At 40.3% G+C, this 27306-nt stretch overlaps 1 protein-coding gene across 2 annotated transcripts; it reads right to left on the minus strand.

Moving 5' to 3' along the window:
* Positions 1-278: 278 nt before the first annotated feature.
* Positions 279-26970, minus strand: plod1a (procollagen-lysine, 2-oxoglutarate 5-dioxygenase 1a). Of its 2 annotated transcripts, XR_002057738.2 has the most exons (20): positions 26561-26970; positions 25503-25594; positions 25098-25231; positions 22942-23105; positions 21490-21602; positions 20991-21054; positions 19253-19350; positions 15883-15984; positions 15615-15746; positions 12755-12876; positions 12484-12588; positions 12203-12328; positions 10597-10732; positions 10386-10499; positions 8729-8794; positions 8386-8490; positions 3436-3582; positions 1835-1960; positions 1097-1605; positions 279-1010 (listed from the first exon to the last, which is right to left on the minus strand). XR_002057738.2 is itself a non-coding variant. In XM_003454245.5 (19 exons), exons 1-19 carry the CDS (start codon positions 26649-26651, stop codon positions 1450-1452), a joined length of 2193 nt encoding a protein of 730 aa, XP_003454293.1. In that variant the 5' UTR covers positions 26652-26970; the 3' UTR covers positions 279-1449. The 2 variants fall into 2 exon arrangements, 1 of the variants encoding a protein (XP_003454293.1); XM_003454245.5 differs by having other exon boundaries at positions 279-1605.
* Between the last annotated feature and the right edge of the window lie 336 nt (positions 26971-27306).

Raw genomic sequence — 27306 nt, forward strand, 5'->3', positions numbered from 1 at the left:
AGCTGCTTTAGCTACAGTAAAGAGTTACTTGCTGAAGTAAAATCAAGCAAAACACAACTTATTTTTACAAATCAAAGGTAACCTGCCTGTAATGAAAGAAATTCAGCTGAAGACATGACTAGAACCACACAACCTGCCATCTGTACCAGCATCTGGATGGCCCAACAAAACTAATGGGTCCAAGCATTTACAGGTTTCCTATGGCTGATCCATGTTAGTTTTTGCAGCGATGAACTTGTCAGAAATACACGCACAACTGGAATAAAATACAGACAGACTTGCATACAAGGCTGCAACAGCAAGAATGTGCAATTTATAATTAACATTATCAATAAGACTACAAGAAGCCACTGAAACAAATTGCAATAAATGGAAAATAATTTAAATAAAACTAGCACAACATGACAATGAATGTTGTACCTGAGAAATGTTACTAGGCAACAATCAGCACACAGTGGAAGATGTCAGGACCAATTAGCATCACAGTAGTTAGTAAGATGACTTGACTGGGTAAACAAACCATATCAGAGAATTTTCAAATCCAAACAGAAGTGAGATCTAAGAAATACAAAATAAACCAATCAAACTCCAGCTGTCCGTCCATCCAGCACCATGAATGCTGAATGACATACTGGTTCTCCAACAACAGAAGCTGCCATTCTGTGAGGGGGGAGCTCTTGGTGATTTCAGCACTGCAAGTATTCTAAAGTCAAAATTAACATATGTTTAAAATGAATAAAAAAAAAATCTTTAAAAGTTAACATTTTCAATGTGTGATATATCGTCTATGTACAGGTTTTCTTTATGTGGCTGTGGAGACTTGATTCATCTTATTTTTCCTGATGTGCGACGTCTATGTGCACGCTTTCCCAAAACCTCACCTCCTTCTTTCACATGAGAAGTGTTTGAGCTGTGACATCACCTATTGGTTTGTCAAATATCCCTTTGAAGCTGTTCAAAATCTGACAAGAAGTGGTACGCCTTCCCAAAATGCTTAATTATGAAAAAACCTGTGAACAAATGGATAACTTAGGTCTTTCAAACCTCAGTGAGCCAGTCAACAATTATTCAAATTACACCTTTGATGGTTACTGACCTGAATACAAATGAGTATGTGAAGGGTAACACCTGCAGACTGCTGCTGAAAAATACTCATGGGCAAAAGATCAAGTCTGACACTTTAAATAAACAGTTCTCATCTTAATTGGTGATAAAATTGTGTGTTTTTCATGTTTCACTACAGAAAAGTTCGTCTAATGCAGCTAATAGTTCATCACCATGTGAAAGTCAAACATAACTGTGAGTGTGACAGAAGCTATATCAGATTAAAGGAAATGAGTTGATGAAAACAAAAACAATTCTGCTTTAAATCGGATAATGCAGAAAATGATGCTGGACCATGTGGTCAGTATGTGTCCTGGTTGGTCAAGTTGTGCCATCTTTGTGAGCTCAGGGATCCACGAAGGACACTGCGATGTAGCGGACACCAGCGGTGGTGGGCAGGCCTTCGTGGTAGTGGGTGAGGCGGCCCGGGTGCAAAAGGGCCCAGCCTTTACGAGGAGCCTGAATGGAGCAGTCATAGCGGAGGAACCTGCATCCACCACCCTGCAACCAAAAACACGACATATTAACAGCTGATGGCTGTAGCAGTTCTGAAAGATCATCAAAGTGATCATTAACAACTCTTTTAATGTTTGCATGAAGAATGGGTTTATTTCATTCTGTAACACTGTAAGGTCCTGACCTGTGAGGGTCCTAAGAATGAATCTGTGTGAATAAAACCAAAATACATGTTAACTGAAATGTAGGTGGAAATGGAGCACTTGACACTCACCTGGTAATCAAGGCCTACTTGGTTGAGTGCAATGTTTACAGTGAATGTGGAGGCATCATGGTGTGGCCTTAAAGAGGGTTGCTCGTCTGGCTTATATCTAACTACAAAGGCCAATTCGAAGTGAGCCTGCAAACACACAGAGGAAAGGGAATCATGCAAACGTTTGCCTGTAGCCCCCTGTACACAGTTAAATAAAAGCATAATCCTGGTTCCTGGTCCAGCATTCACCTCCAGAGATGGAACAGAGAAGCAGAGAGAGCTGAGCATCTGCATCATCATCGCTACAATAATGGAGCATCTTTTAACTGACAGCTGGTAGTCAGGTAGGCTACCAGCTATTGATGTGCTACAATAATTGTGAATGTGTAGCTGTCATGATGTGGCATGAGAAGGGGCTGCTTGTCAGGTTTATATCTCACTACACTTCAACACACTGATGGTAAGACATGCTGGTCAGTAATACACACACAGGATAGCAGCACAGAAACCAATGAGAGGTCGGCTGTTATCTGGTTTTATTCAATGAGTTCATAACATTTAACTGCTGATTTTGTCCTTTAGTTGTTCTACCAGTTAAATAACCAGTTATCAAAATCATCAGTCATCACCTGATCATTACACAGTATTTTCCATTCCAACATCTTAGAAGACATCCTAACAGTTACATCTGTCATGGCCCTTGGATACTTTTTTAAGACACTCCAGCTAGGCCGGCCATGCCCCACAGCTTACATATACGCGTTCCCAAACCACTGCTCTTATCGCTAATTGTGGTTTGAATGGAATGCTTGATGTGTTATGACCTGGGAAGCCTGAGTAAAACTCGCGACACGAGAACAAGCCGAGCTCCCCTAGGAGGACAGACAAGCTCTTCCTCGCGGAGCTAATGCATCAGCTACAGCCAGGTCCCACTGGCCAGGTAAACCCGTGACGGCGCGGGCAATAAGCCGGGCATAAGTCCTGCAGGCTGGAGAACGCTCACTCGCCGGCTGACACCTGAGATGCAGAAAGGTCGTAACAGAAATCCTGCGAGGCTACTGAGAAAGGCTCTCACCACAAAGGTAAACGGACACACACTGTCACCACACACTGAACTGCACACTCACAGTACCACACAAAGATCAAACGATCACAGGTTTCATGTCTGAGCAGCTGTTTTATACGTAAGCTGTGGGGTGTGGCCGGCCTAGCTGGTCTTAAAGAAGTACTCATGTGCCATTAACGGGGGGGGGTCATCCCCTGTATTTTGGAATATGTAACAGAATGGAAAGATACTATGGATATAATAGAAACCCATACACCTGGATAAATGTCCAACAACTGTCTAAAACCACCACTACATCCCTCCATTGCTTGAAATGTCTTCCTGTTTCTACAAAGACTCATATGTGCGTACTACAGATTTTTTTAAAAAAAAGCTAAAAAATGAATCAGTGCATGCGACACCAAAATGTCAAGAGCAGGTGACGTAAATGAGCTGAGAATGTGTTCAGTGTCCTTCTTACAGTAAAGCTGAGAACATCCTTCACAGATCTCACATGGAAGGAGATTCTTGAATTTCTCTGAAACATTTCACAAGTGTGTGTCAGTGATGCTCTTACCTTGGTGTAGTATCCAGGGAACATCTTTTCTGTGATTGGTACCACATACTCCACTAAGAATTTCTGCCAGTCTTTTTCAAAGTTGATTTGAGTCATATGGATGTCGATGGTGGGGACATTCTCATAGCCACCATGGATTCTGTTATCCTGGAAAACAAGAAACTTTATACCAACTTGTATCAGGTATATAGTTAAAGTAAAGGAGGTCTTCAGGACCAAATTCCACAAAGGTTGGGACCCTGTACAGTGTAAACAAAAACAGAATACAGTCATTTGTAAATCTCCGTATTTTAAAACCACATTTTATTCACAACAGAGCATAGAAAACATATTAAATAATAATACATTTTAATAATTTTAAATGTATGAATTGGGAAAACTGACTTTATAAAAAAGACATTCTGGCTTATTTTGAATCTGATGACAGCAACGCATCAAAAAAGCATCAAAATGGGCTGAAAAAGTAAGTAGTACTGAAAAGAAACTGGAGCTGAACATTCTGAATTAATTTGGTTAATAAGTAACAAGTCAGTGACATCAAATAAAGACGAGCAGAGAGAGGTTTAGCAGTCTGCAAAAAACCGCATCTATAAATTGTGAAACAACTTCAGAATAATGTCCTTCAACAAAACTGATCTCGTTATCATTACACAATATCATCGAAGGATTCAGAGTCTGGATAAATCTGTGTGACAATTAGAGTTGGATGTCTCGAGACCACTTTTACGTGGTCTTGGTCTCGACGGACTTTTGTCTTGGTCTTGACGGACTTTTGTCTTGGTCTCGGTCTTGGTCTCGCTGTTTCGGTCTTCCGTTCTCAAATCGACATAGTGTTCGGGAGATTTGGAGTCAACCATCAACGTAGCGGGGGGGTGGCTTACTGGGCTTAAGCCCGGGTCATTTTTTCAGAAGCATGGGGTTTTTTGGAGTGTAATTTGTTAGTTAGATGCCTGGCTGACAACTGTATAAAACAAAAACAACACACGAAGCGCAGAGCGCACCGTCGTAAATTCCCCCTAATTTTGGTATGATCCGAGCTCAGGCACTGGGCGACTGAGCGCAGCACGCATGTGAGCGAGGGGGGAGAAGCTGCTGCCTGCGAGTTTGCTGCAGACAAAGGACAGCTTAAGTTTGACCAGGTACCAAAGCAAATCATTCGTACTGAACTAATAATGTAAATATGACGGTGTATCACAAAACATTGATATCAAACTGATCAGTTGGTTGCATTACTTGCTCTTCGAGTGAATCAACAAATGGATCAATAAAAAGCCGAACAACAACAATGCTGATTTTTTTAGAGAGTCTTAGCTTACATTTCATATTTTCAGTTGTTACCCTCCACGGCTAAACAAACTCTCTAAATCGGTTTCAATTGTGTACTGATGAACACAACAATGGACATAAGAAGCTTCTTTCAAAGAAAAAACTCAGGTAGATGTTATTTTATATATTATGCTTTGTATGTTGTTCAGTATATTTCTATGCAAAACAAGAGGAATTCCAATACACAGCAGTATATTCACAGATGAAACCAGATATTTACACTTTAGGGAGAAAACAAACTTTTTTTTTACTGTTAAACATCAATTTAGAGTAAACTTGTTTTGTTTTAGATAAATAAATGTTGAAATATCTTTTGAATTAGTTAAATGTCAGAATAAAAAGAGGGAGCTGTCTGTTTTAATCACTTTCATCCAATTTAGGAGAACATATACACTTAGTTTATTGTTAATTAATAAGAAAACTCCAGACAATTCCATTCTGAGCTGAAGAAGCTTCTGATAGGTTAGTAGAGTCCATGTGAGTAAATTGGTGGCACACCTGTGGATGCATATAAGGCAAAACACAGAGCCTGTTTCTGTGACATGGGAAAATCAAGAGATGTCAACCAAAACACCAGGAAAAGAATCGTGGAGCTCCATAAGTGTGGCTCAATTTTGAATACAATTTGGTGCCATTTACAATTAAGAAATACAGATAGTTTCTCTCTTTACTCTTAAAGTTAACAAATATGTTTTTTATATTTATCAATCTAAAAGAAAATAAACATTTAGTCTGATTTGATGTTGCAATTAAAAAAGTGTTTTTATCTGAAGAGTATGTAAATATCTGGTTTCAACTGTATATTTGATGATGTTGGTGTTTGGCTTGATTGTCAGCACAAAGAGGGAGAGAGGAGCAGAGAGGGAGAGAGAGGAACAGAGAGGGAGAGAGAGAGGAGCAGAGAGGGAGAGAGAGGAGCAGAGAGGGAGAGAGAGGGAGAGAGAGGAGCAGAGAGGGAGAGAGAGGAACAGAGAGGGAGAGAGAGGGAGAGAGAGGAGCAGAGAGGGAGAGAGAGGAACAGAGAGGGAGAGAGAGGAACAGAGAGGGAGAGAGAGGGAGAGAGAGGAGCAGAGAGGGAGAGAGAGGAACAGAGAGGGAGAGAGAGGAACAGAGAGGGAGAGAGAGGAGCAGAGAGGGAGAGAGAGGGAGAGAGAGGAACAGAGAGGGGGAGAGAGGGAGAGAGAGGAACAGAGAGGGAGAGAGAGGGAGAGAGAGGAACAGAGAGGGAGAGAGAGGGAGAGAGAGGAGCAGAGAGGGAGAGAGAGGAACAGAGAGGGAGAGAGAGGAGCAGAGAGGGAGAGAGAGGGAGAGAGAGGAACAGAGAGGGAGAGAGAGGGAGAGAGAGGAACAGAGAGGGAGAGAGAGGAGAGAGAGGAACAGAGAGGGAGAGAGAGGAGCAGAGAGGGAGAGAGGGGAGAGAGAGGAACAGAGAGGGAGAGAGGGAGAGAGAGGAACAGAGAGGGAGAGAGAGGAACAGAGAGGGAGAGAGAGGAGCAGAGAGGGAGAGAGAGGGAGAGAGAGGAACAGAGAGGGAGAGAGAGCAGGTGAGACACACGTTTGTCACATGGTTGTTTGCCAAAACTCATTAGAACATGTATCTAGTGCCTAGTGTTTCTTTTTAGATACCATTTGTTACTTTTCAAATTCTATATTTATTAAGTTTTGCAGGCTTGTTTGAACAACAAGGCTAAATAATTATATAAACTTTTCAGAATCTAAATAGTGGACTTTGGTAGAATTAAAACATAAGTGTAGTGCAGGTCTATGATGATTTTCAGTGCTACTATCATCTAGTTCTGATTCTGGTTCTGTCTTGGTTACTGTTGTAGTCCTGTTTTAATTCCGGATCAGTTCTGGGTCTGGTTGAATTGGGGTTTAGTCCCTGTGTCTTGATACAGGCCCGACTTTGTTCTGCCTTGCTGCTTAATTAAAAAACTAGTTTAAGGTGTCCTGAATATGTATATAGAAGTATATATATATATGAAGTCATTCTTTTTTGAACAAAACTCAAAACAGAGCCTTATAATCTTTCAGTCATTTCTACCCTCACTTAATTTCCTTTGGCTGCTCAGCTCTCACACAGTGGCTCAGTTATGCTCCAATCCCTCCATATTGTGGCCAATCACATGCGAGGATATAGGATAATATCATTATGTGAAAAACAGAGAGGGTGAGAGACGCAACAGTCAAGTGGAGCGTGCGTCTGTCCTCTCAGTAACTGAGCGAGACAGTAGACAGCGGTGAGGAGGGCTGTGCGAAAGCAAAAACACATAAATATGCCTGACACCCGTAAACGAAGCAGCATCTGGCTGCAGTTTAAAGACTTTTTTGTCTCGGTCTTGGTTTTGGTCTTGGTCTCGTCTCGACTCGGTCTCGGTCTTGGTCTCGTCTCAACTTGGTCTTGGTCTTGGTCTTGTCTTGGTCTCGATACCCTCTGGTCTTGGTCTTGTCTTGGTCTCGGATTAGGCGGTCTTGACTACAAGTCTAGTGACAATCAGTGCAAACACAGTTTGCTGTGCCGTCTCTCTCTTTGGGCCCAAGCTTATTTAAAATAGACCGAAGAAGAAAACATGGACGCTGCTCTGGGCTGAAGTGAAAAGAGACTGTTTGACTTTTTATCAGCGCTCGTTTCAAAAGCCTGCGTCTCTGTTGGTACTGAGGTGCATCGGTGTCGATGGAAGCTGCAGCTTGCTTGTTGTTATTACTTTACAACAACATATGCTGGGATCAGAACGAGACGATTCTAAACCACACGCTGCATCTGTAAGAATACCATAGCTTGGTAGAGTTCACGTGCTGAACTTTAGGCCTAACTTTTCACCAACTGAAAACATTTATGAAGCAATATGACGATGAAGACCCAGAGCTGTGGAGGAGCTAGAATCCTATATCAGACGAGCCTGGAACAACACTCCTCTCCCAGGATGTTGTTCAGCGTGAATGAAAACTATTCTCAGTTTTAATTTGAGATAACTGAATTTCAGCAGCGGGGCCACGCCTCCAAACACATCCCCCAGTTCTGCAAGCCGTCCCTCCCCTTTTTTTACCTCGTCACTTCTCATTAGTACACAGGGATCTGCCAGGCCCGGGAGCCGCCGCCAGTCCCCATCGAGGCCTTCACCAAACAGCAGCTCAATTCTTGATTAAGCCTTTATCTACTAAAAAGCCTAAAATGGACGTGAGCCCAGTGAGTGAAATACAGACCGTTGTTGAAAGAAGAGGGAATCTACACAGTGGTAAACATCTGTCTTTACCTTTAGAGAGATGTTGCTGCCATCAAATTAAATATGAGCTAGTACTTTTCTTAAAATAATATATTTTATAAGCGTTTTCTTTGTTCTATTTGAAAACAAATATGACTTTCTGAAATTTATATATATATTTATATATATATTTTATATTTTTTTACACGAGCAGTTGTCCCAACGTTTCAGAGTTGGGTATTTAGCTGGAAGATGCAAATGACATGAACTTGTGACAAATAATGCTAACTAACAAAGACAAAAGGGTGAAGAGTGAATATAAAGAACACTGAAGCTCAATGATGTTGTCTTATTACATGACTGACATGTTATTATCGATAATCATGACTACATGATTAATGTTAATAATAAGATGCCTTACCACATTGGCCCCTCCTGACCACTTTCCATAGTGCTCCATTTCTTCAATCATGTGGTTACAAGCAACACTGGAGAAGACTGGGAACCAGTACACATCTGGGCAAGGCTGGAAGACAGAAGACACAACAGCATTAAGCACCGGGTAACAGTTTGTAACACAACTGTCTCTTAAAGGACGGTGTTAGTTCCTCTGGTTGTGGCAGAAGTGACTGAACTAACTTCTTAACTGTGCCACAATATTTCTAAGAAATAGGGAAGTTGATAGGAGTTCAATGTATTTAGTTTTGCCTCTTTTAATGAAAACAGGTTAATCTGACTTCAGCTCAGCTCCAGTTTAAACTTACATTTTCAATCAGCTTGTCCTTCATGATGCGGGTATAGTTCTCATGGATGTAGCGCTCCTCCCAGTCCTGAAATAAATATAACATACAGATTTGCTCATTGCAAATTACACCGTGTCCTCATCAAACCTTCGTGTAGACATAGAAATTCTTTTACATTCTTCTTTTACATATGAAGATCAGACGGTAACTTTAAAAAACGTTTAAACTGATTGTCTCAGTAATGTTGATGATCTGTATACTAACACTTTGATACTTTATGCTGATGTCAGCACTGGTAATATGGAAATCCCCTATAATGACATCTACAATGTTCTCATGGATCATTTGTGCTGAAGTCATATAATGTTATAAAAAAAAGAAGAAGAAGAAAAAATCTTAAAAAACTCAAATAAAGAAAGTGCTTCTGTGCCTCAGTGACTAATCGATTGGTTTAAATCTTGGAGACAGTCCAGTGGAAATTAGGGCTGCAGGTAATCTGCCAATTTCTCTTTGATTAGTCGATGAGTCAAGGATTATTTCAGTAACTCCTATCTCTGCTTCCTGTGGGAAAACCTCCTGCTCTAGGGTCCAGTACCTCACCTGTGCATATATCTATTCTTAATACTGTTATTGGTATCTACCACCACATCACAAACAAAACACAAACTGAATTTCACTGTGAACATTACAAAAGACTTTCTCAGACACTGTTCTCTGTGGATAATCACTTTTAAATTTAATTTTCCTTTCCAGGATTTTTCAGAAAAATATTTGAAATATGTGTGTGGATCTAAGATGATTGCAGACACGATGTCTGAGACAGTGTTGAAGAAGAGCACAGAGGGAGGAAATAAGCACAGCTCTTATTTTACAGTGTACATGGCAAAGCATTTTAATACTAACAATTATAGTGGATGTGTAGTGTAGATGCAGTCCTGGTCAAAAGTTTAAGACCACCTGAAATCTCATATTTTGCAAGGTTGGATATCAACAAGCTTCCAAGTCGAGCTTCAACACGCGACAGGAAGAAATGGGAGTGAGACAACACACGTGTCAGGCATAAGATCCCAAACATATTTTGCATTATACCTTCATGTACATGTGTACATATGATTTATGGATCCAGTTTGCACTTGTCTCCTACACAATGTCAGTCTTACGTCTACTGTTTTTACTCTTAAATGTTTGTATCTCATAGTATAAGAGGCCCTTACAAGGCATCTGTGGCACTTTTACTATCTTTGTTGTCTATTTATTATTTATTGTAGTTTGTAATATTTTTATTTGTTGTCCTGCTGCTGTAACACAGCAGTTTCCCTTTGGGATCGATAAAGTGTTCATCTGTCATCTATGGAAAAGTCTGAATATGACCTGCATGTTGTCATCCTCTAATAAAGGTCATAAAACTGAAACGTTAGCATGTTTGGTGGCATGCAAAAATAAATTGAGCCAATATCACACATAGTGACTGAGTGGTGAGATACTGTGTACTTATATGAATGTTTTGATTTTGTAGCTAACATTTACACATCACTATAAAATTAAAACAGCTTGTAAATCGTACATAGCAGCTTAATTCCCCCAACTTCATTGCTGCCACTGCAATAACCATTCTCTGACCTGCCACAGACACTACAACAGCTACTAATGTTTCCAGGTGTTTCTTCAACCATCTCACCACTGGATTTTCAAAGATCTGCCACAGATCATTGTGTAGATGACCGGTCTGGTAATTTTCTGTAGACAGGATGCGGCCAAATGTGTGCATGTTGGTTACATACATGAAGATTCCCTGAGAGCAAAAACAACAGGTCAGTCACTACTGTGGACAGTTTTTCACTTAAACGTTTCTTTAGGTAAAAAAACAGTTTCCTGTTTCTCTTACTGACCTTGTTGCGTATGTTGTGGCAGAAAGCCATGTCAGGGTCCGAGGAGCTGAACAGCTCGTAGTCTTTCAGCTCTCTTTGGAGGAGGCCGGCTTTCACCAGATACACATTGGACACATATGGCACATTCCAGACGCCCCTAAAAACAACAGATAATTGACGTACCAACAAATGTTCCAATGAAGTCTTAGCTGCTCCAAATTTCTCTTGGTCATTATTTAACAAGCCCACCCTACAGGCACTGTTGTCAGGACTGCAGTGCTTTTTCAGCTTATTCATTCTTTATTTAGTGGTGAGTTGAACAAAATGTCATGACTGATGCAAGCTGACTGTTAGCTGCTGATGTGATATATGACACGTGAAGCAAATGAAAAAGGAGACCGTAACGTCTCAGGGGAACAAAGCAAAGAACACCATATACTAAGGCTCTGCACGTACAGAATACCTCTCCTGCATCAGATACATAGTACTTGTTATAAGTTATTTCAATTTTAAACTCACCAGTATCTGTTTCAAACAATATTTGACCATTTAAAAATCTTACATTATATTTTTATTCTGTCTTTCTAGTTTTTTCTTTCTAATCTTTCTCATCTGCCTTCTCCATCACCTTTCCCATCCTCATCCTCATCTCATCCTCTGCCTTCTCACCTGAAGCCTCACTCTTGAACTGAAGTTATGGTTCTAGCATAAGAAATCCTACAGGAACATACTAATTTATTCTTGATGTTGTTGCAATTATTAATTGTCAGCAGATCAGACATACATCCCTCCCATCTCCAGACAGGTGATGAGAGCCATGAAAGCTGAATTTACGGTCGAGCAGAGGAAGCACAATCGCTGTCAGATGCTGTCAGTCAAAGCATTTTATAGATACAACATCTCCATATTTCCACATTTCAGCTTTTTTCTCGAAATTGAATTTAGACATCAATCTTGGAATTTCGGCTTTATTCTCAAAGAGAGTGAGGTTTTGAGGTTTTTGTCGCTGTTCTCCTGTTCCCGCCGAACTCCATGATGACACACTTTCATCCCAGAGCTTTACTATTCTGAAGGATCAAGTGAAGGTGGATCTAGCCGAGGTCCAGGCGGGTTGGTCTGAACCAAGTACCTACAAACAGCTGCAGCAGTTCCTGCCATTTGACAATTTCTACCATCACTTGATCACTAACTTTATCAAGACAGGTCTGCCTCTCACCACTCTCACCTCTCCTAAACTCTCCATCTATTTTAAATTCTCATCCAGCTCCTGTGCTCACACACTCTTATACACACTGGGGCTAAGGTTGCTGAGAATCAAACTCATTCGATTTTTAAAAGATCAATATATAGTCCCAGTTTGAAAATCCTAATTCCTTTTTGAGGTATTGTATTCACAGGATTTTCTGGAAACTTGACCTCTGACCTTGACCTGGAGGTCGAGGTCGAGGTCACCAAGATTCAAACTTGTCTGAGAGTTTTCCTAGATACACTAGTTCCTGCAGGCGCAGATTTGGGTTTCCATGACGACAATACCCCATCAGCCTTTTATGGTAAAAAATGAGGAATGCAAAAAAATTACACTTTCTAAATGCTGACAAAGTTTTTAGGGAGCAAATAAGCAACTTACACTCTCCGTCCTTGTACAATGTCCACATAGTCCTCAGACCTGGCGTAGTAGCCGTCTCCACTCAGGGCTCCCCAAAAGTTGCTCCACAGCCGACCGGCTCGAGTTATCATTGGTGCTACAATAGGACTACAGGAGGCCATTCAGGAAGTGCTATGTGTTACATTTCTTCATCTAGACATATACTCAACTCACGTAAATGCACTAGAGCTAAAGAAGTTAAATGTGACTGTGACTACTGCCAGCACATCAGCGAATGACTCAGTATCAAAACATTTCCTTACAGGTTTTGTTCAATCAGAATTTTGAGTGTATCCTTGTTCTTTAAGACCACTTCAATGTCCAAACTGAAGAAATAGTCACAGTCCTGGTCCCTCCGGCACAGATCACTGAAAAAGAAAACACACTGATAGATTAGCACATATATTATAACAGAATTTAAAGAGCAATCTGTTATTGACCTAAATACTGTATAATGAAGACTACATGTCATTTTCTGCAACTCAGTTATTAAACATTTTAAAATGTGTCACGTTCTGGTTGGACAGCACTCACAGGCCTAGGTTCCGAGAGGCAGCTCCATCCATCTCTTCTTCAGGTTCGATGACTGTGACTTTCTCATACAGGCTTCCATAATCCTTCAGGAAAGATTGGACCTGACGCTGATGATGAGCTTCCTGGAGGGAAAAGGAAAACACAGAGATATGCAGAGCAGGAAGACTGCTGTCAAGATAAATATGTTGCAAAACGTTGAATAAGAAGTGAGAATGTGTGGAAATAATATGTTTTTTACACACTTGTGTTTTAAATTTATGATTACAAAAAAATATTTACAAATGCACAGATTGATGTTTTCACAAATATACTAGAGCTGCAAACTTGTAATTCAAATTTTACTCATATTTATTTATGTTTTTACTTCTTATAATCACAAATCTGAATAAAAGTGCTCAACTGCATCCTCTCAAGTCACAAATCCACAATCTGCGCTTCGACTGTGATGTGTGGTAAAACTCGAGCTTGTAGGCAGTGGTGAGGAGTATGGTGGTTGGGGGCGGAGGGAACAGATCAGCCAATCAGAAAGCAGAAGACCAAATGATCTTCATCAGCTAATGGTGCAGCAGCATGTGACATCATACAGACAGAAGAAAATTTGATCACATCACTCCGATATTGGCCTCTCTACACTGGCTTCCAATTGAATTTAGGATCCGTTTTAAAGTCCTTTTATTGGTTTTTAAATCTCTAAATGGTCTGGCACCTGTTTATTTGGCTGACTTGTTGAAGCCCCACGTCCCCACTCGTTCCCTTCGGTCAGCTGAGCAGCTGCTGCTTTCTGTCCCAAAGTCACGGCTGAAACTTACAGGAGACCGAGCGTTCTCTGTTGCAGCGCCGATGCTTTGGAATAACCTTCCTCTCCATATTAGACAGGCTACATCAGTGCCAGTTTTTAAGTCCTTATTAAAAACCTATTTTTATTCATTGGCTTTTAACTCTGTGGGTAACTGATTTTTTATTTTTATTTTTATTTATTTTTATTACTATGTACATATTAGTATTGTACAGCACTTTGGTCTACCAGGTGTGTTTTTAAAGTGCTATATAAATAAATGATGATGATGATGATGATCATACACATGACCGTTGCTGACCTACCGCATAAACACACAGAGGCTCTCATCACCATCACTGGTGATTTTAACCACACCAGTCTGGACTCCAGTCTGCCCACTTTGCAGTAATATGTGGACTGCAAAACACGGGACAATAAATCTCCCCCCACAATGTTGTCCAGTAAGCACCTCAGTATGTTCCTGCAGTTTGAAGACTTCCTGTTGCCACCAAGTCTGCAAGGAGTTGGAATCAGGAAGCCAGCGAGGCTCTGCAGAACTGCTTGGGGTGTTTAAAGAGTGTAAAAATGCATCGACAGAGCATTCATGACATGTAAGAGTAAAAGACACTCGATTTCAAAGGTTCGACAAAAGATTTCCTGCAAAAAATGCCAGAAGCTATAACACCGCCTAAATGTTTGCCAAAAAAAAAAGTTGAAAAGAATGTACAGAAATGTCCGAGGAGGGCATAAAGGTTAACCCAGCAGCACATTTGGCAAAGGATAACTGCTGCCTACGCAAAAACCTTTAGTGATCCCTTATATATGAGGAGTATCGGAACAGCTAACAACACCGCGTCTCTGTGGCTTTCATACCCCAAAACACTTTAGCCAGAAATTTGCCGAAACATTGGTCCCAAACAGAGTAATATAGTGTACGCTGTTAAGTGCTAGAAGGTCGGCCGTGATTTATACACTGGGAAAACCAAACAACCTCTGGCGAAGCAGATGGTACGACACAGAGGAGCTAACTCATCAGGCCAGGATTCACAGTCTATTTACACCCACAGGCCAGTTGTTTTTCAATGATGAGGATGGACATCCTGGACAGGGAGGACACTGTGTACAACTCTGGAAATGAATTTCAAGGAATTTTCAAATCACAAGTACTTGATTCCCTCCAACTCTTTGTGGCTGAACGCACTGCTGGGTTCCACACACAGCAGTCTAACAAACTGTTCTCCTGGATCCATGTCACCGAGAAAATCACGAACCCATCTTCTGTTAAAATTGCCAAAATCAATCTGTTTCATTAGCTACTTAGTTAAGTTAAATCCAGCAGGTTAATAATTTGTGCATCTGTGAGTGTTTTTAGAAGGACTGAAAATGTCCTTCTAAAGGACTTCTCTTCAGTCCTCAAAAACATCAAAGTCTAACTGTAACTAAGTAAGAAGGTGCAGTACCCATCATGCACCTGTGATAAGAGTAGATACTGTAACCATTCTGATTCCATTATCGATATCACTTACCGACTGTCACTGGCTCTGCTTTGAGAGTCACCACCATCGCTAAGCAACACATCAACATTACCATCATGCAGATACTTGCACGCTGTGCGGTCAAATGTTTGTGCGTGTTTGTTGAGGTTTTTCCTTTCTTTGTTGTCATCAGTGTCGTTATTCAAAGCAGGTAGTGTATTACACATATTACACACAACACATTTTTTAAAAGTAATACAGTACATCACTTAATTACTCCAAGGAGAGGGTAATTTGTTACACTACTCGTTACATTACTTTTGGGTTTCTCCATAAAGTGACCTGAAAGATAATAAAACTACAGTCCCACAGAGCAAGTTTCTATTCACAGACTCTGCTGGAGTAGCTGTGAGTCACATAATGATCCTTCTGTACATTATACTAGCACCTGCTGTGTGTGTGTGTATAAATAGCAGCTTTATGAAATGAAATCAGTGTTTCATTTAGCCAGCATATCTACATCTTGGTGAGGTGTTCTGGTGTGATGCTAATTTGTGTCAGACTATAGCAGACATATTTTTGCTGAGTGTCAGGAAAATGTAGTTACCTTGTTAAAAATGAAGAGTTTGAGTTTGTTCTTGGGATACTGGAGCTTCAGCAGCCGTTCGAAGAACACTGTAACAAATGGAGTGGGCTGCTGAATGAAGATGCCAATCACTACCAGAGGGTATTCATTTTCCTGTTAGAAACACACACATAAACAAAAAATAAGTGTCATGTTCTTCCAGGATGAGGCTTTATGCCATTTTTATCAGGCATCAAAGGAAGTTTTGGGAAATAATACGGATACAGTTTGTCAGGAAATGTAAACAGACCTGAAGAGCTGAGAGTGACCGTAGATCCTCACGACACACTGTGCACCCGGACTCAAATGTCCATGTGTTGGGGATGTAGTTTCCCAGGTAGTTGATCTGGAGCTGGAAAACAGTCGTGTGCTCTTGTAGTTCATTGTATATCAATCTCACATCTAATAATCTAACACTGATAATCTCTTAGTCGTACTAAAAGATGAGAATAACAGATTTTCAGGATCTCAAAAATATATCTGGATTATCATTAGATTACTGGAACATAAATTAGATAATATGTCACAGAGACGACCCTCAGATTTACTATTTATCAGAATCAGTGAAGCACAGGCCGAGGCGGGGATGGCAGCAATCGTCCAGCCCAGCTTATCAATCAACCAAACACACCAACAGTTTCAGTTCATTTGAAAGCCTGATACTTAACCCAGTCCACCCAAGAAGGCAAACTAAAAATACTGTTTTATTTGTTGTTTTCCATCATCCACCCGGCCTTATAGGCAGGTACTAAACATGTCAGACTCAACACAACCCTCTGCTGTCTGATCATTTCCTGATCACATTTACATTTACAATAATTGATTACACAGCAGTGGAGAGTAGACTTTATCACAGTAGATGTCTTTCTGAAAGTGCTGTAACTAACTTTAAGAATATAATCCACCCACTGTTATCATCTTCAATGCCCTGTACCAACATAGAGCAGAGCAGCTATCTGAACGCTACTCCAACAGAGGTCGATTATCTTGTTAATAATTTTACCTCCTCACTACGTACGACTCTGGATACTGTAGCTCCTGTGAAAACTGAGGCCTCAAATCCAAAGTCCCTGACTCCGTGGTATAATTCTCAAACACGTAGCCTAAAGCAGATAACTCGTAAGCTGGAGAGGAAATGGCGTGTCACAAATTTAGAGGATCATCATTTAGCCTGGAGAAATAGTTTGCTGCTTTATAAGAAAGCCCTCCGCAAAGCCAGAACATCTTACTATTCGTCACTGATTGAAGAAAATAAGAACAACCCCAGGTTTCTCTTCAGCACTGTAGCCAGGCTGACAAACAGTCAGAGCTCTACTTCCAAATATGGTTTAATATTTGTCCCATTCTGGCGGCTCTTTGCTGGCTCTATTAAATCCCGCTCCTCACATACAAGGTCTTAAATAATCAGGCCCCATCTTATCTTAATGACCTTGTAGTATCATATCACCCCATTAGAGCACTTCGCTCTCGCTCTGCAGGCTTACTTGTTGTTCCTAGAGTATTTAAAAGTAGAATGGGAGGCAGAGCCTAACAGCTGAGAAAATGAAAACTCAAACCTTTGGAGCAGGTTTTATTGTTTCCGTCTAAAATCAGCTGGAAGTGCCATGTTTTCACTCTTCTATTTACAGAATTTTTTAAGTGTTTAAAAGGGGGGAATATGTTTTATATGAGCAGCGTGCAGCCTGCTGTACTACAATCACCGAATGAAGAGTAAACAGTGCGTTGCATTGTCACAGGAACATGCATGCATTAATTCGGTGATTTATTAAATCTATAAATAATATTATACTTGGTTCTAATCTGCTGCTGATGGAAATGCAGATAACACAGAACACGCAGGAACACCTGTTTAACCAATCACATTCATTCACATTCGTTTGACTGCAGATTTTCACGTCTCTGGAATAGTTGGCACTAATAATGCTGATTTTCTGTGGAAGAACACGGATATGACCCGTAAATTAGATTCGTGGATGACCGTTAGATTGGTTTGATGCTGCCGACACTTTCATGTGACCCAGCTGGGGAAACTCTGGGTTAACTCAGAGCTGATAACCAGCTTCGTGTGACCGTTTATCCTGGGCTCAGTGTTAGGACCAGTGATTCCAGAGAATGGAAAGATATCCGGGATATGCTGACCTGGGCTCTGAGGCTCCAGCTTGACAGCCTGTTTGCCCTCATGATTAATATTCCCAATAAAAATATTAGTCAAACATCTTGAAGTCTGTATGCGTTTCATAGCACCTAATAAGCTTTGTACAATTAAACCTAACAGTTACTACATGACAGAAACACAAACACTCTTTTATTAAAGTTTATGCATTTATACGCAGGTCGTGCTGATTATTGAGCAAAAACCCAAAGATCTGATGTTAATCGGATTTATTTGCTTTCTCTCCTCCTTAAACATGTTTTTAATGTTAGTTATAATTCAGAATTGGCGACTGAAACACATACGAACATCAGGAGATGAAGACCCGATAGATATAATCTCAGTAAATGAAGTCGGTGTACAGTCAGTGTGGGTTATGACAGTTGTGTACCGGGGCCTGAGCTGGGTCTATCACACGCTGTGCCGTGAGACTGGGCTGGGCAGACATCTGCGAAATCCTCGAAGCACTTTTGCGAAAGACGCTTGACAAACCGACCAGATATCTGAAGATTAAACCACTACATGCTCAGCTAAAAACATATTAGAAGTGTATTTGGTGAGAGACACACAGGGTTTTTCAAGTTTAGTTAGTTTCTATATGTTTGTTGTTGGCGCTGAGAAACGCCCACTGAAAGAACGGCCACCAGGCCAAAGCAATGGTTTACACTCGATCAGCGTTAACCCCGCCCCCTGAGTTTGACACGTGAAGCTGACAGATAAAATTAATTCATGAAGGCAGCCACAGGGTCAGGAATGCCAAAATAAATTAAATAAATACATCATTAAATAATCAATTAAATGTGTCAATAATTTAATAAAATTGGACACAAATAAATAAACAACGTATTAAATGTTTTAAATGAATAATTTATCAATTATTGAGATATTTATGTAATTAAGTAATTAATGAAACATTTAATTATTTCATGGCATAGTTAATTAGTTCATGTTGTCACTCCTGGCTCTCCATAACTTACAACTGATCCTTTTCAGATTTCAGTAGAATATATAGAAAAGTCTTAATTTTGTGAAAGTGATGTCGGCCATTACCCTGATTTTTCTGACACAACACACTTCTCATCCCCACACGTCTCCACTGGCTGCCCCTCCCTCAGACAGGTTCTGGCAAAGGTCTTTGTCTACTGAGCAGGAGTTATTCGTCCCCACTGTCACCAGGTGCTCGATGCTATGGGATCTGCTCTAGCTTTTCCACAGAGGACAATGACCTGACAGCTTAAATAGAAAGTATGGCTCTAAGACAGATGTATTAATGGTTAAAAGTATTATTGTCCTGTTACCATTCAACATAATCTTCAACAAAAGCAACACATTAATTACTAACCAGTATGACTAACTTGTCATACTGGTTTCAGCTCCTCGGTGTGATAAGACTCACGAAAGAAGTAAAGCCATTTAAAACTGTGCGATGTGACTGCAGCTTAATATCATGGAACAGATAAGCTGGTACCTTTGTTGGCCCGTTCCCATGGATGATGACAGGCAGAGTATCATACAACACATTTCTGACTCGTACTTGATGATCTTCAAACTTCAGCACCACGTCATCTGGAAACACAAACAAATGTGGATCAGCTATCAGACTTGTTTTTAAGATTTGAAATATCAAAAATACACATTTAGATTTTAAATGTTTCAAGAGAACACCGAAGATAAATACCTCAGATAGACAGAGAAGAACAAAAGAACAAGTTAACTACTGTAAGACCTAGCTACCACAAAACATACATTGTTGGGTGTAAACCACCCCCCTTACTCTAAAACTCGCTTTGGCTCATCGATATAAATGAGAATTTGTTACCAGAGTTTGAAATACTTGGTGGAGAATATACACAGAGACAGCATTTATGGTACAGCTGATTTTCACCTCTGACACACAAAACTGATTATGAATGAGATGAAGCCAGCCTGTAGCCAGGCTGACACAAAGTCAGAGCTCTTCTTACAAATATGGTTTAATATTTGTCCCATTCTGGCAGCTCTTCGCTGGCTCTGTTAAATCCTGCTCCTCACATACAAGGTCTTAAATAATCAGGCCCCATCTTATCTTAATGACCTTGTAGTACCATATCACCCTATTAGAGCACTTCGCTCTCGCACTGCAGGCCTACTTGTTGTTCCTAGAGTATTTAAAAGTAGAATGGGAGGCAGAGCCTTCAGTTTTCAGGCCCCTCTTCTGTGGAACCAGCTTCCAGTTTGGATTCGGGAGACAGACACTATCTCTACTTTCAAGATTAGGCTTCAAACTTTCCTTTTTGCTAAAGCATATAGTTAGGGCTGGACCAGTGCTTGCTCATAGGGGGTCATATGATTATTGGAGTTTTCTCTGTGTGTATTATTGTAGAGTCTACCTTATAATATAAAGCTCCCGGAGAGTGACTGTTGTTGTGATTTGGTGCTGTATAAATAAACTTGAATCGATCCCACACATTACCAGAGAGGGACTTCCTCATATTGCCTTTCCTGCCAAACCTTGTGACATGTGTTTTCTACTAGACTTGTTCAGTTACACACAAAACACTGTACCTGCCACCAACTGGACAACTGTTCTGTAAACAGTATGACACTGACTGTTATTCTTGTAAAGACACTTTAACTCTCTCATTCTTACAATGATCTTTGTATATTTTGGTGACGGAGTACATGGAGCACTCCTCCTGAGACGTTACAGTGTAACTACAGACCTGTCAACAGAGGAAATAAATGTAACATCTAAATGAAGGGTATAGTTTAGTCACCATGCCACATCTGCTTACATTGTTTGTTTTTTATGCACCTTGCTAATGCAGCCAGTGATTGTTCATTTCAGCAAAGGAAATAATGCCACAAAAATTACTCTGGCAAATCATTACAATGTCACAGTGAAGGTGACCCTTCACCTTTGGGGTATTAAAACAATCACCACTGTGTATGAATTTCTAAGTTATTGTCCAAAAGTATCACCTCATCTATGTATCCGTAGGTCAAAGTGAAAATGCTACAATTTAATAAGTTGAGTTATGAACCCAAACATAAAACAGTTGTTAAAGTTGTTACTCTGTTACTGTTTTTATTGTCTCTTGTTGATTGTTTTTAGCTATAATGTGCATTCTAGTAAACAAGAGCAGGAGAAGATGCTGGGCAGTGTTACGTGTGCTATCAACAACCATGGCCTGCTGGTCAAAGAAAACAAAATTCAGTGCACTCACCAAGTGCTCCATGAAGGTTCTGAAAGAGTCTGCATTTGTTGTCCAGGGTGATATTTATAGATTTCTGAAAGAAGGAAATACATTCTTTTGATTGATTATGTTACATGTGTCTGATAAGATGAAAGCTTCTACAGGAACAAACAAACTGTGTATATTTACCTGCTTTCACATGATAGCTAACATCAGAATACTACAGTCTTAATTATGCTGCATTCAGCATGAAAACCATGTGTCTTCAGCACTACTGTTTTGTGTATTGCTCATCATTACCATCAAAAAGCCCCTGGTACATGTTTCAAATCAAAAGCCTTACAGGAACCAGGAAAATGCCCAATCGGCTAAAAGACCTGTAATTTGAACCATGTGGACAGAAAGTGCTGAATTTCAGTTCGCAGGAGATGTTAGCAGCATTACTTCCTGTAATTACTGTGCTGTAGGGGCATTTATGAAAAAATGGTGGTATTTCATAAAGTTATTACAGCAGTGGAATAAGTCTTACTCTTTTTGATTGATCAGTGTAAATCTTGGTGAAAAACAGCTGGTCACTGTCACCATCGTCTCCTGTCCAATTAGCAACAAGCTCTTTGATGTTGGGGAGATAGCCAATGAAACCTGGGAGAAGTCAAGAGAAATGAGACAGGAAATGATCACATATGTTAGAAGTACAGATTTGTTCATGACCTTCATGCAGACACAGTGAGGGAAAGTGAAGGCGTCTGTTTCAAAGAGCATAATGAGCTCTACCAGGTTTATGTCACCAGTGCAGTGCTGAGTAACGACCTGCTATAAAACGATCTGTCCTATCCTATGATTGGGTGAATGAGGCATGTTGTATAAAGAGCTTTCAGTGCTGAGGTTGAGAACCAGTCCGTTTACATCCCAGGTTTTCCTGCTGGATGTGAGACATACAGCAGCTGTTTAACATTTAATACCATCTGAAAATGTTTTATTTTTTATAATTTACATTTTTATAATTGCTTACACGGCACCAGTTGACTAAGTGTGCAAATGTCAAAACAACGTTAAGAAAGTACTGAATTAATAAAATACTAAAACAACATTATGTGCAGTGCTGCCCTCCACTTGGATTTGGATCTGTTTACGTATGTTAGAGGTGCTTAAAACAAACTAAAAAGATATTTAAAGGCTTCAGTCATGGTCACACTGAGCTACCTCAGAGTCTCGGGGTTGATTTTCATTAATACATACTTTCTGCTGAGTTTGACTTCTAGTACTCGAGGCTGTAGAGCTATTATGTAGAGAATCAATAAGAGAATTGATAAGGAACTGAATGGACAAGTGATATCAACAATGGAATTGGAATCGCTAAATTCCTATAGATTCCCATCCCATATGAACAGATATTTCAATATCTGTTGAAACTGTCTCCATTCTGTGTCTGTGTGTTGGTCTTTTTGTGTGTTTCCTTGCTCTGTAGTAAGAGTTCGTGAGAGTTGGTAGTCAGGATGTTATAAATTTGCCTGTTTTACTGTGAAGTTGGCCAGCTGGCCTCCAGTTTTTCATCAGGCCTCAGTGTGGCTACATACAGTAGTATTTGCTTTGTCCACTCTCACATTGTATGCACTGGTCTCTGTAACTTTTCTGTGTTTTGTTGTTTTCTAATTTCTTGTGTTCTGGATTTTTACCTTGAACAATGATAAACTTTGGATTAGCTAAAGCGCTATTAAAGAGCTCCCTTTTTGAAAAATCCTTTGTTCGCTGTGTCCTGCATCCTAAATCTATGTGACCCTCCACACGGCTACACTGTGACGCAGGTGTCAATAACCAAACTATTGGACTGTTCTGGACCCAAACTCAGCCTCTCTAACCAAAAATATGACATAAAAATATTGTTTTTTTTCTCAGGAGAAATACTTGCTGTTAGGCAAAAACACACATACAGAAATTACACAGCACTATTACTCTTTTCAGCAGTACATGATAAACATACCCCCTGAGCCCAGGAACCTGTTGCCCTCCCTGACATGGGGATATTTGTCCTCCAGATGTCTGTCTGGCCAGATGAGGGTCTCAGAGGAGAACACAACCCTGTGCTTGGCCTGCTGGAACTTCTTGAGCAGCTCTTTGGGACCCGAGGCGAAAACCACATCATAGCTAAGTCATGAAGGGAGTGAAAACAGAAAACTTCAGTACAGTGTGGCTCAGGACTGTGTGAAGCCAGTGACACAATTAAAACAGATGAAGGCGTTGCTATTATATGATACCAGCCAGAGTTAATTTGCCTGTGACTATGTTTACTACCAGAAAAGGAACTGTAACAAAAACAACACACACTCTCATGATTTCACTATAATTACATGCTTCACCATAAAGAAGTTTACAACTTTACAAAATATCAGGACTTTTCCTTTAGCTGCCATGTACAGCTAAAGTACATCAAATGTACTTCAAAAACATGCCATTTAAATGAAATAAACATAAACACTGCAACAGTAATATCTTCTGAATTTAGTATACTGACTCATAACATGGTAATGCAGCAAATAAACTGCTATAAGTGGAGCTTTTTCCTCAATTCAAAGCACGCTACCTTAAAAGACTAGAGAAACAGCAGGAACAGTTAAGAACTGCTAATGTGTTTTAAATAAGTGGCTACTAAATTTATACAGAGGCAATTCTTATACACTTGTACTCTATATTTGCATTATTTTGAACTCGGCGCATTGAGTCAGTTAGCCTAGTTTGGTATAAAATGTGGAAGAGAAGAAAGAAAGAAGAGAGGTTATATTCAAAGGTAAGGACTGCTCAGTGGTATTTGATATACTGGAAATTTTAGGTTTACATTCAAGTCCTCATTTTTAAATCAGATGCAGCTTCTGTATATGTGATGTTTTGTTTTTTTCTTATTTTTTAGGTTTCCTGCAAGACAAACTGAGGTGTAGCCTTCTACCTTTGTGTTACTGAATCTGCTCTTTAGTGCAGGATAAACAGGTTAGCTTGCAGTCATACAACGGATTCTAAGTAAAGCACTGTACTGGACGGGTGCACAGCAGCTGTGGTGTTCATGGTCAGTGTCGGGTTACATAAAGGGTAGCAGAGATTAATATGAACTTTATCTGATGATGCTTAGATTCATTCACTGAAGTCCACCTTCATAGCAGCTTCAGACCGTCCAGCATAAACATTGTGCTGTCAGTGTAGATGGCAGCAATCAGCCAAGATAGCTCGTGAAACATCTGCTTACATCTGGGTGAATTCAGTTCTGTAAATCCACAAAGAGCTGCAGGTCAGCTAAAACAAATCTACTGCAGCGCACAATAGAAATTATTGTAAGTGTGATTTTTTTCCCTACACTGAGCCACTATAGCTGATTTTAGAGTTCCCCCATCTGCTGAATCCCTCTTTAACCCCTGACCGTACTCATTTTTCTGTTTAGGTGTGGAGGCAGAGACCTCCTCTGCAATGTAGGCAACAGAAACTGGAGCTGTATTTTCCTATACTCATGTTCTACACAATTGACTCATGATGAAGTCACAAATGTGCATTCATCTTTACAAAGAGAGTTTAATGCAGTGCAGCTGTTCAATATTAATCACTTTAACTGCTGACTATTCATACCTACAGCCTGATTACATCATGCACTAATATTTAGTGCTCCTATCTTTTCCTTACGTATCAATGCCAAATATCACGCTCATCAAATGTTTGCTGTTGTTCTAACCATGTGGACTGATGTTCCTCCAATATGTCTAAATGTGTTTCTAGTCACTGTTCCTACTGAAACACAAATTGATCCGTCATTTCAAAGTCACTGAGCTCTTTTCTTCTTACCGTTTTGATACATCAGAATCAACCTGCTTAGAGTTTACACACACAATGCCACACAGAATGACGGGATGCTAACTGCAGCCTGCAGAGCACCACAGTTCTGAAAAGGTTCCAAACAGAGTATATTTCTCACCTACTAACACAGTTTTCTTCCTTAATTTGTCATCAAGCTGTAAAATCACAAACTACACATTACTAAATTTTTGTGTGCTGACAAAAGGCAGAACAAGGCAGATTCATGTAACATGAAATGAAACTGGACCAGTGGCTGAATAACTAGGATATAGTGACTAGCATTATAGTGGATAGACACTCTACCTGTCAATAAAAAGGATTATTTGGTGGTCATCCTTCATCTCCTTCAGACCTTCGTTAAGAAGTCGTACTTTCTGGCCTCCTCCTGGGGCTGACATGTAGTCACCTCCCTTCCATTTCTGACCTCGGCCCAGAACCTTAAAAACATACACATCATCTTTTAGTTTAAAGATTTAAATACATCATCCTTTAAAAATACAGCCAATAAGGTTATGTCTTCCCCTATTTTCAGCTTTATATTATCAACACATATTAGTATGACTGAAATCCACTGAAAAGGACCCAGTTTTGTGTTAAGATAAAACTCCTCAAAACACACACCAGGGACTTGTTTTAAAGAGATTGTGAGGCCTCACGTCTACAGAGCATGGAATAAACTGTCCAAAACTTTGCCCCAGAAGTTCTTACCTTGACCGTATAGTTAAAGTGTTTCGCTGTCCTCAGGAAACGCCTGTAGCCATCAGTCTCTTTGGTAGCAACAGTCACAACTAGAAGTTTGTCTGGAAACCAGAGCATGACAGAGGAATTCACAATGCCTTAAGCGTGACAAAACTTTACAGTACCACCATAAAGAGTATTTATGTAACGCATGTGTGACTGTGAACTATAACCTAGCAGAAAGAAGAGGTGCTGTATTAGTAATATGATGGTATTTTGATGCTCGCATATTTGCTCTTACACACAAAGCTTTAATGCAGGGCTATACTTGTGCGACTGTGTCGATGGTGACATGTAGTTACATTTCTACAGAGGAGCAAATACGTTTTTGCACAGGCTGTGATGAAGGCTTTAAGAGTTACGGTCTGTAGATGAACTGCTCGGGGTTAATGTCGCTATGAATTAGGCTTGGAAAAAAGTCTCTAAAGTTATATTTGTATTCTTTGTGGGTGCATCACAGAATCAGGTCCACATCCCCTGCACACTATTAATAATATAGGTTTCGCATAGGCTAACGTGAATGCGTTAGAGGCAATACAGCAGTTCAGAGCAGCGTCGTCCACGTCAGCGGCATGGCAGCCCTCCTCAGCCCGAAGCGACTACAGTTTGCTTTGAATTGGAAAGCGCTGACGAAACGTTAATAAACTCCGTTCATGTTTTATTAACAGTGATTTTTATTTTGGAAAACTGAAAAACAGCTTTTCGACATGCATCAAGCACTACGAGGCAAAGTGGGGAAATCTGAGTTTTTCTAACAGACAAACACTGAACCGGATCCGGGCTTTTCATAAAGATGCAGTCAGATCATTTGTCGCCAGCGTCTTTTGTTTTGTTCGGCTTGAACTCTATCCACACATTTCTGTGACACGCGTGGTTGCAGCACAGCTTTTTTCAGCCTGTTATCAAATAAATTAAGTCTCCGCGTGTCGAGCTTTACTCGTCTCGTTACACAACATTTGCTACAAACTGTACCACTAACACCGTGGGGTGCGGGCACAGCGTTATCTCCGCCAGCATTCCAGACTTACCTTCAGGAATTCCCTCTACTTCGGAGTTTACCAGAGCGGAAAGCGCACAGACAACAATACCTGAAAACAACAGCAAAGATGAAAGTCTCATTTTTGCCAGGTTAACGTCCCTGTTTTTGAACCGGACTGGTCCCGTTAGCGAACGTCAACTACGACTGTGTTGGATCCGCCAGCTCAGCCTTCTCTAACTCTCCTTGTTTTCCCCTACTTTGCCCTTTCTCTCTCCTCCTCGCAGTTTCTCAGTGTGTGCACACAAACCGTGTATTTGTCTATACAACAGTTGCAGTAGAACAATAACAGTAGTAAAACAGCAGTTTGGCATCTGTGTAAAGATTTGCCATCCAGGCTCTTTTATAACATAGTAGCCCACTTGTTAAAATCGCAAGCAAACGCCTACTCCCACAGTGGGCAGGAGAGAACTGTGCACATGGGGATCCTGCTGTTCTGCAGACATGAGTATCTGCACGTAGCCTGAACCAGTGGTTGTATATAAGTTTCTTACAAAGACTATGGGTAAACTCAATTTGTCAAATTAAAGCTCTCACTATAACTTGACCATGAAAAGAAACAACGGAAATGTTAAACATTAGTGCCAGTCACATTATCCAAAGTAATCATAAACTTAACATTAGAACCCAAATGAAAGGTTGAGACAGAGGTATATCTAATCTGGTATTGACATCCGATATATTTGCGAATACTGGTATACCAGTTCTTTGTTAGTTAGTGGTTAATTTAATTGATGT

Source organism: Oreochromis niloticus, linkage group LG20 (assembly GCF_001858045.2).
Source record: "Oreochromis niloticus isolate F11D_XX linkage group LG20, O_niloticus_UMD_NMBU, whole genome shotgun sequence".
In the NCBI taxonomy this organism is placed as follows: domain Eukaryota; kingdom Metazoa; phylum Chordata; class Actinopteri; order Cichliformes; family Cichlidae; genus Oreochromis; species Oreochromis niloticus.

Coding starts and splice junctions, on each gene's coding strand:
- plod1a (XM_003454245.5), bottom strand. CDS start 26,651: ATGAGACTTTCATCTTTGCTGTTGTTTTCAGGTATTGTTGTCTGTGCG. Junction 21,055..21,489: donor ACACTGATCAATCAAAAAGA/GTAAGACTTATT, acceptor TCCTTCTTTCAG/AAATCTATAAATATCACCCT. Junction 15,985..19,252: donor ATGGGAACGGGCCAACAAAG/GTACCAGCTTAT, acceptor ACTGTTTTCCAG/CTCCAGATCAACTACCTGGG.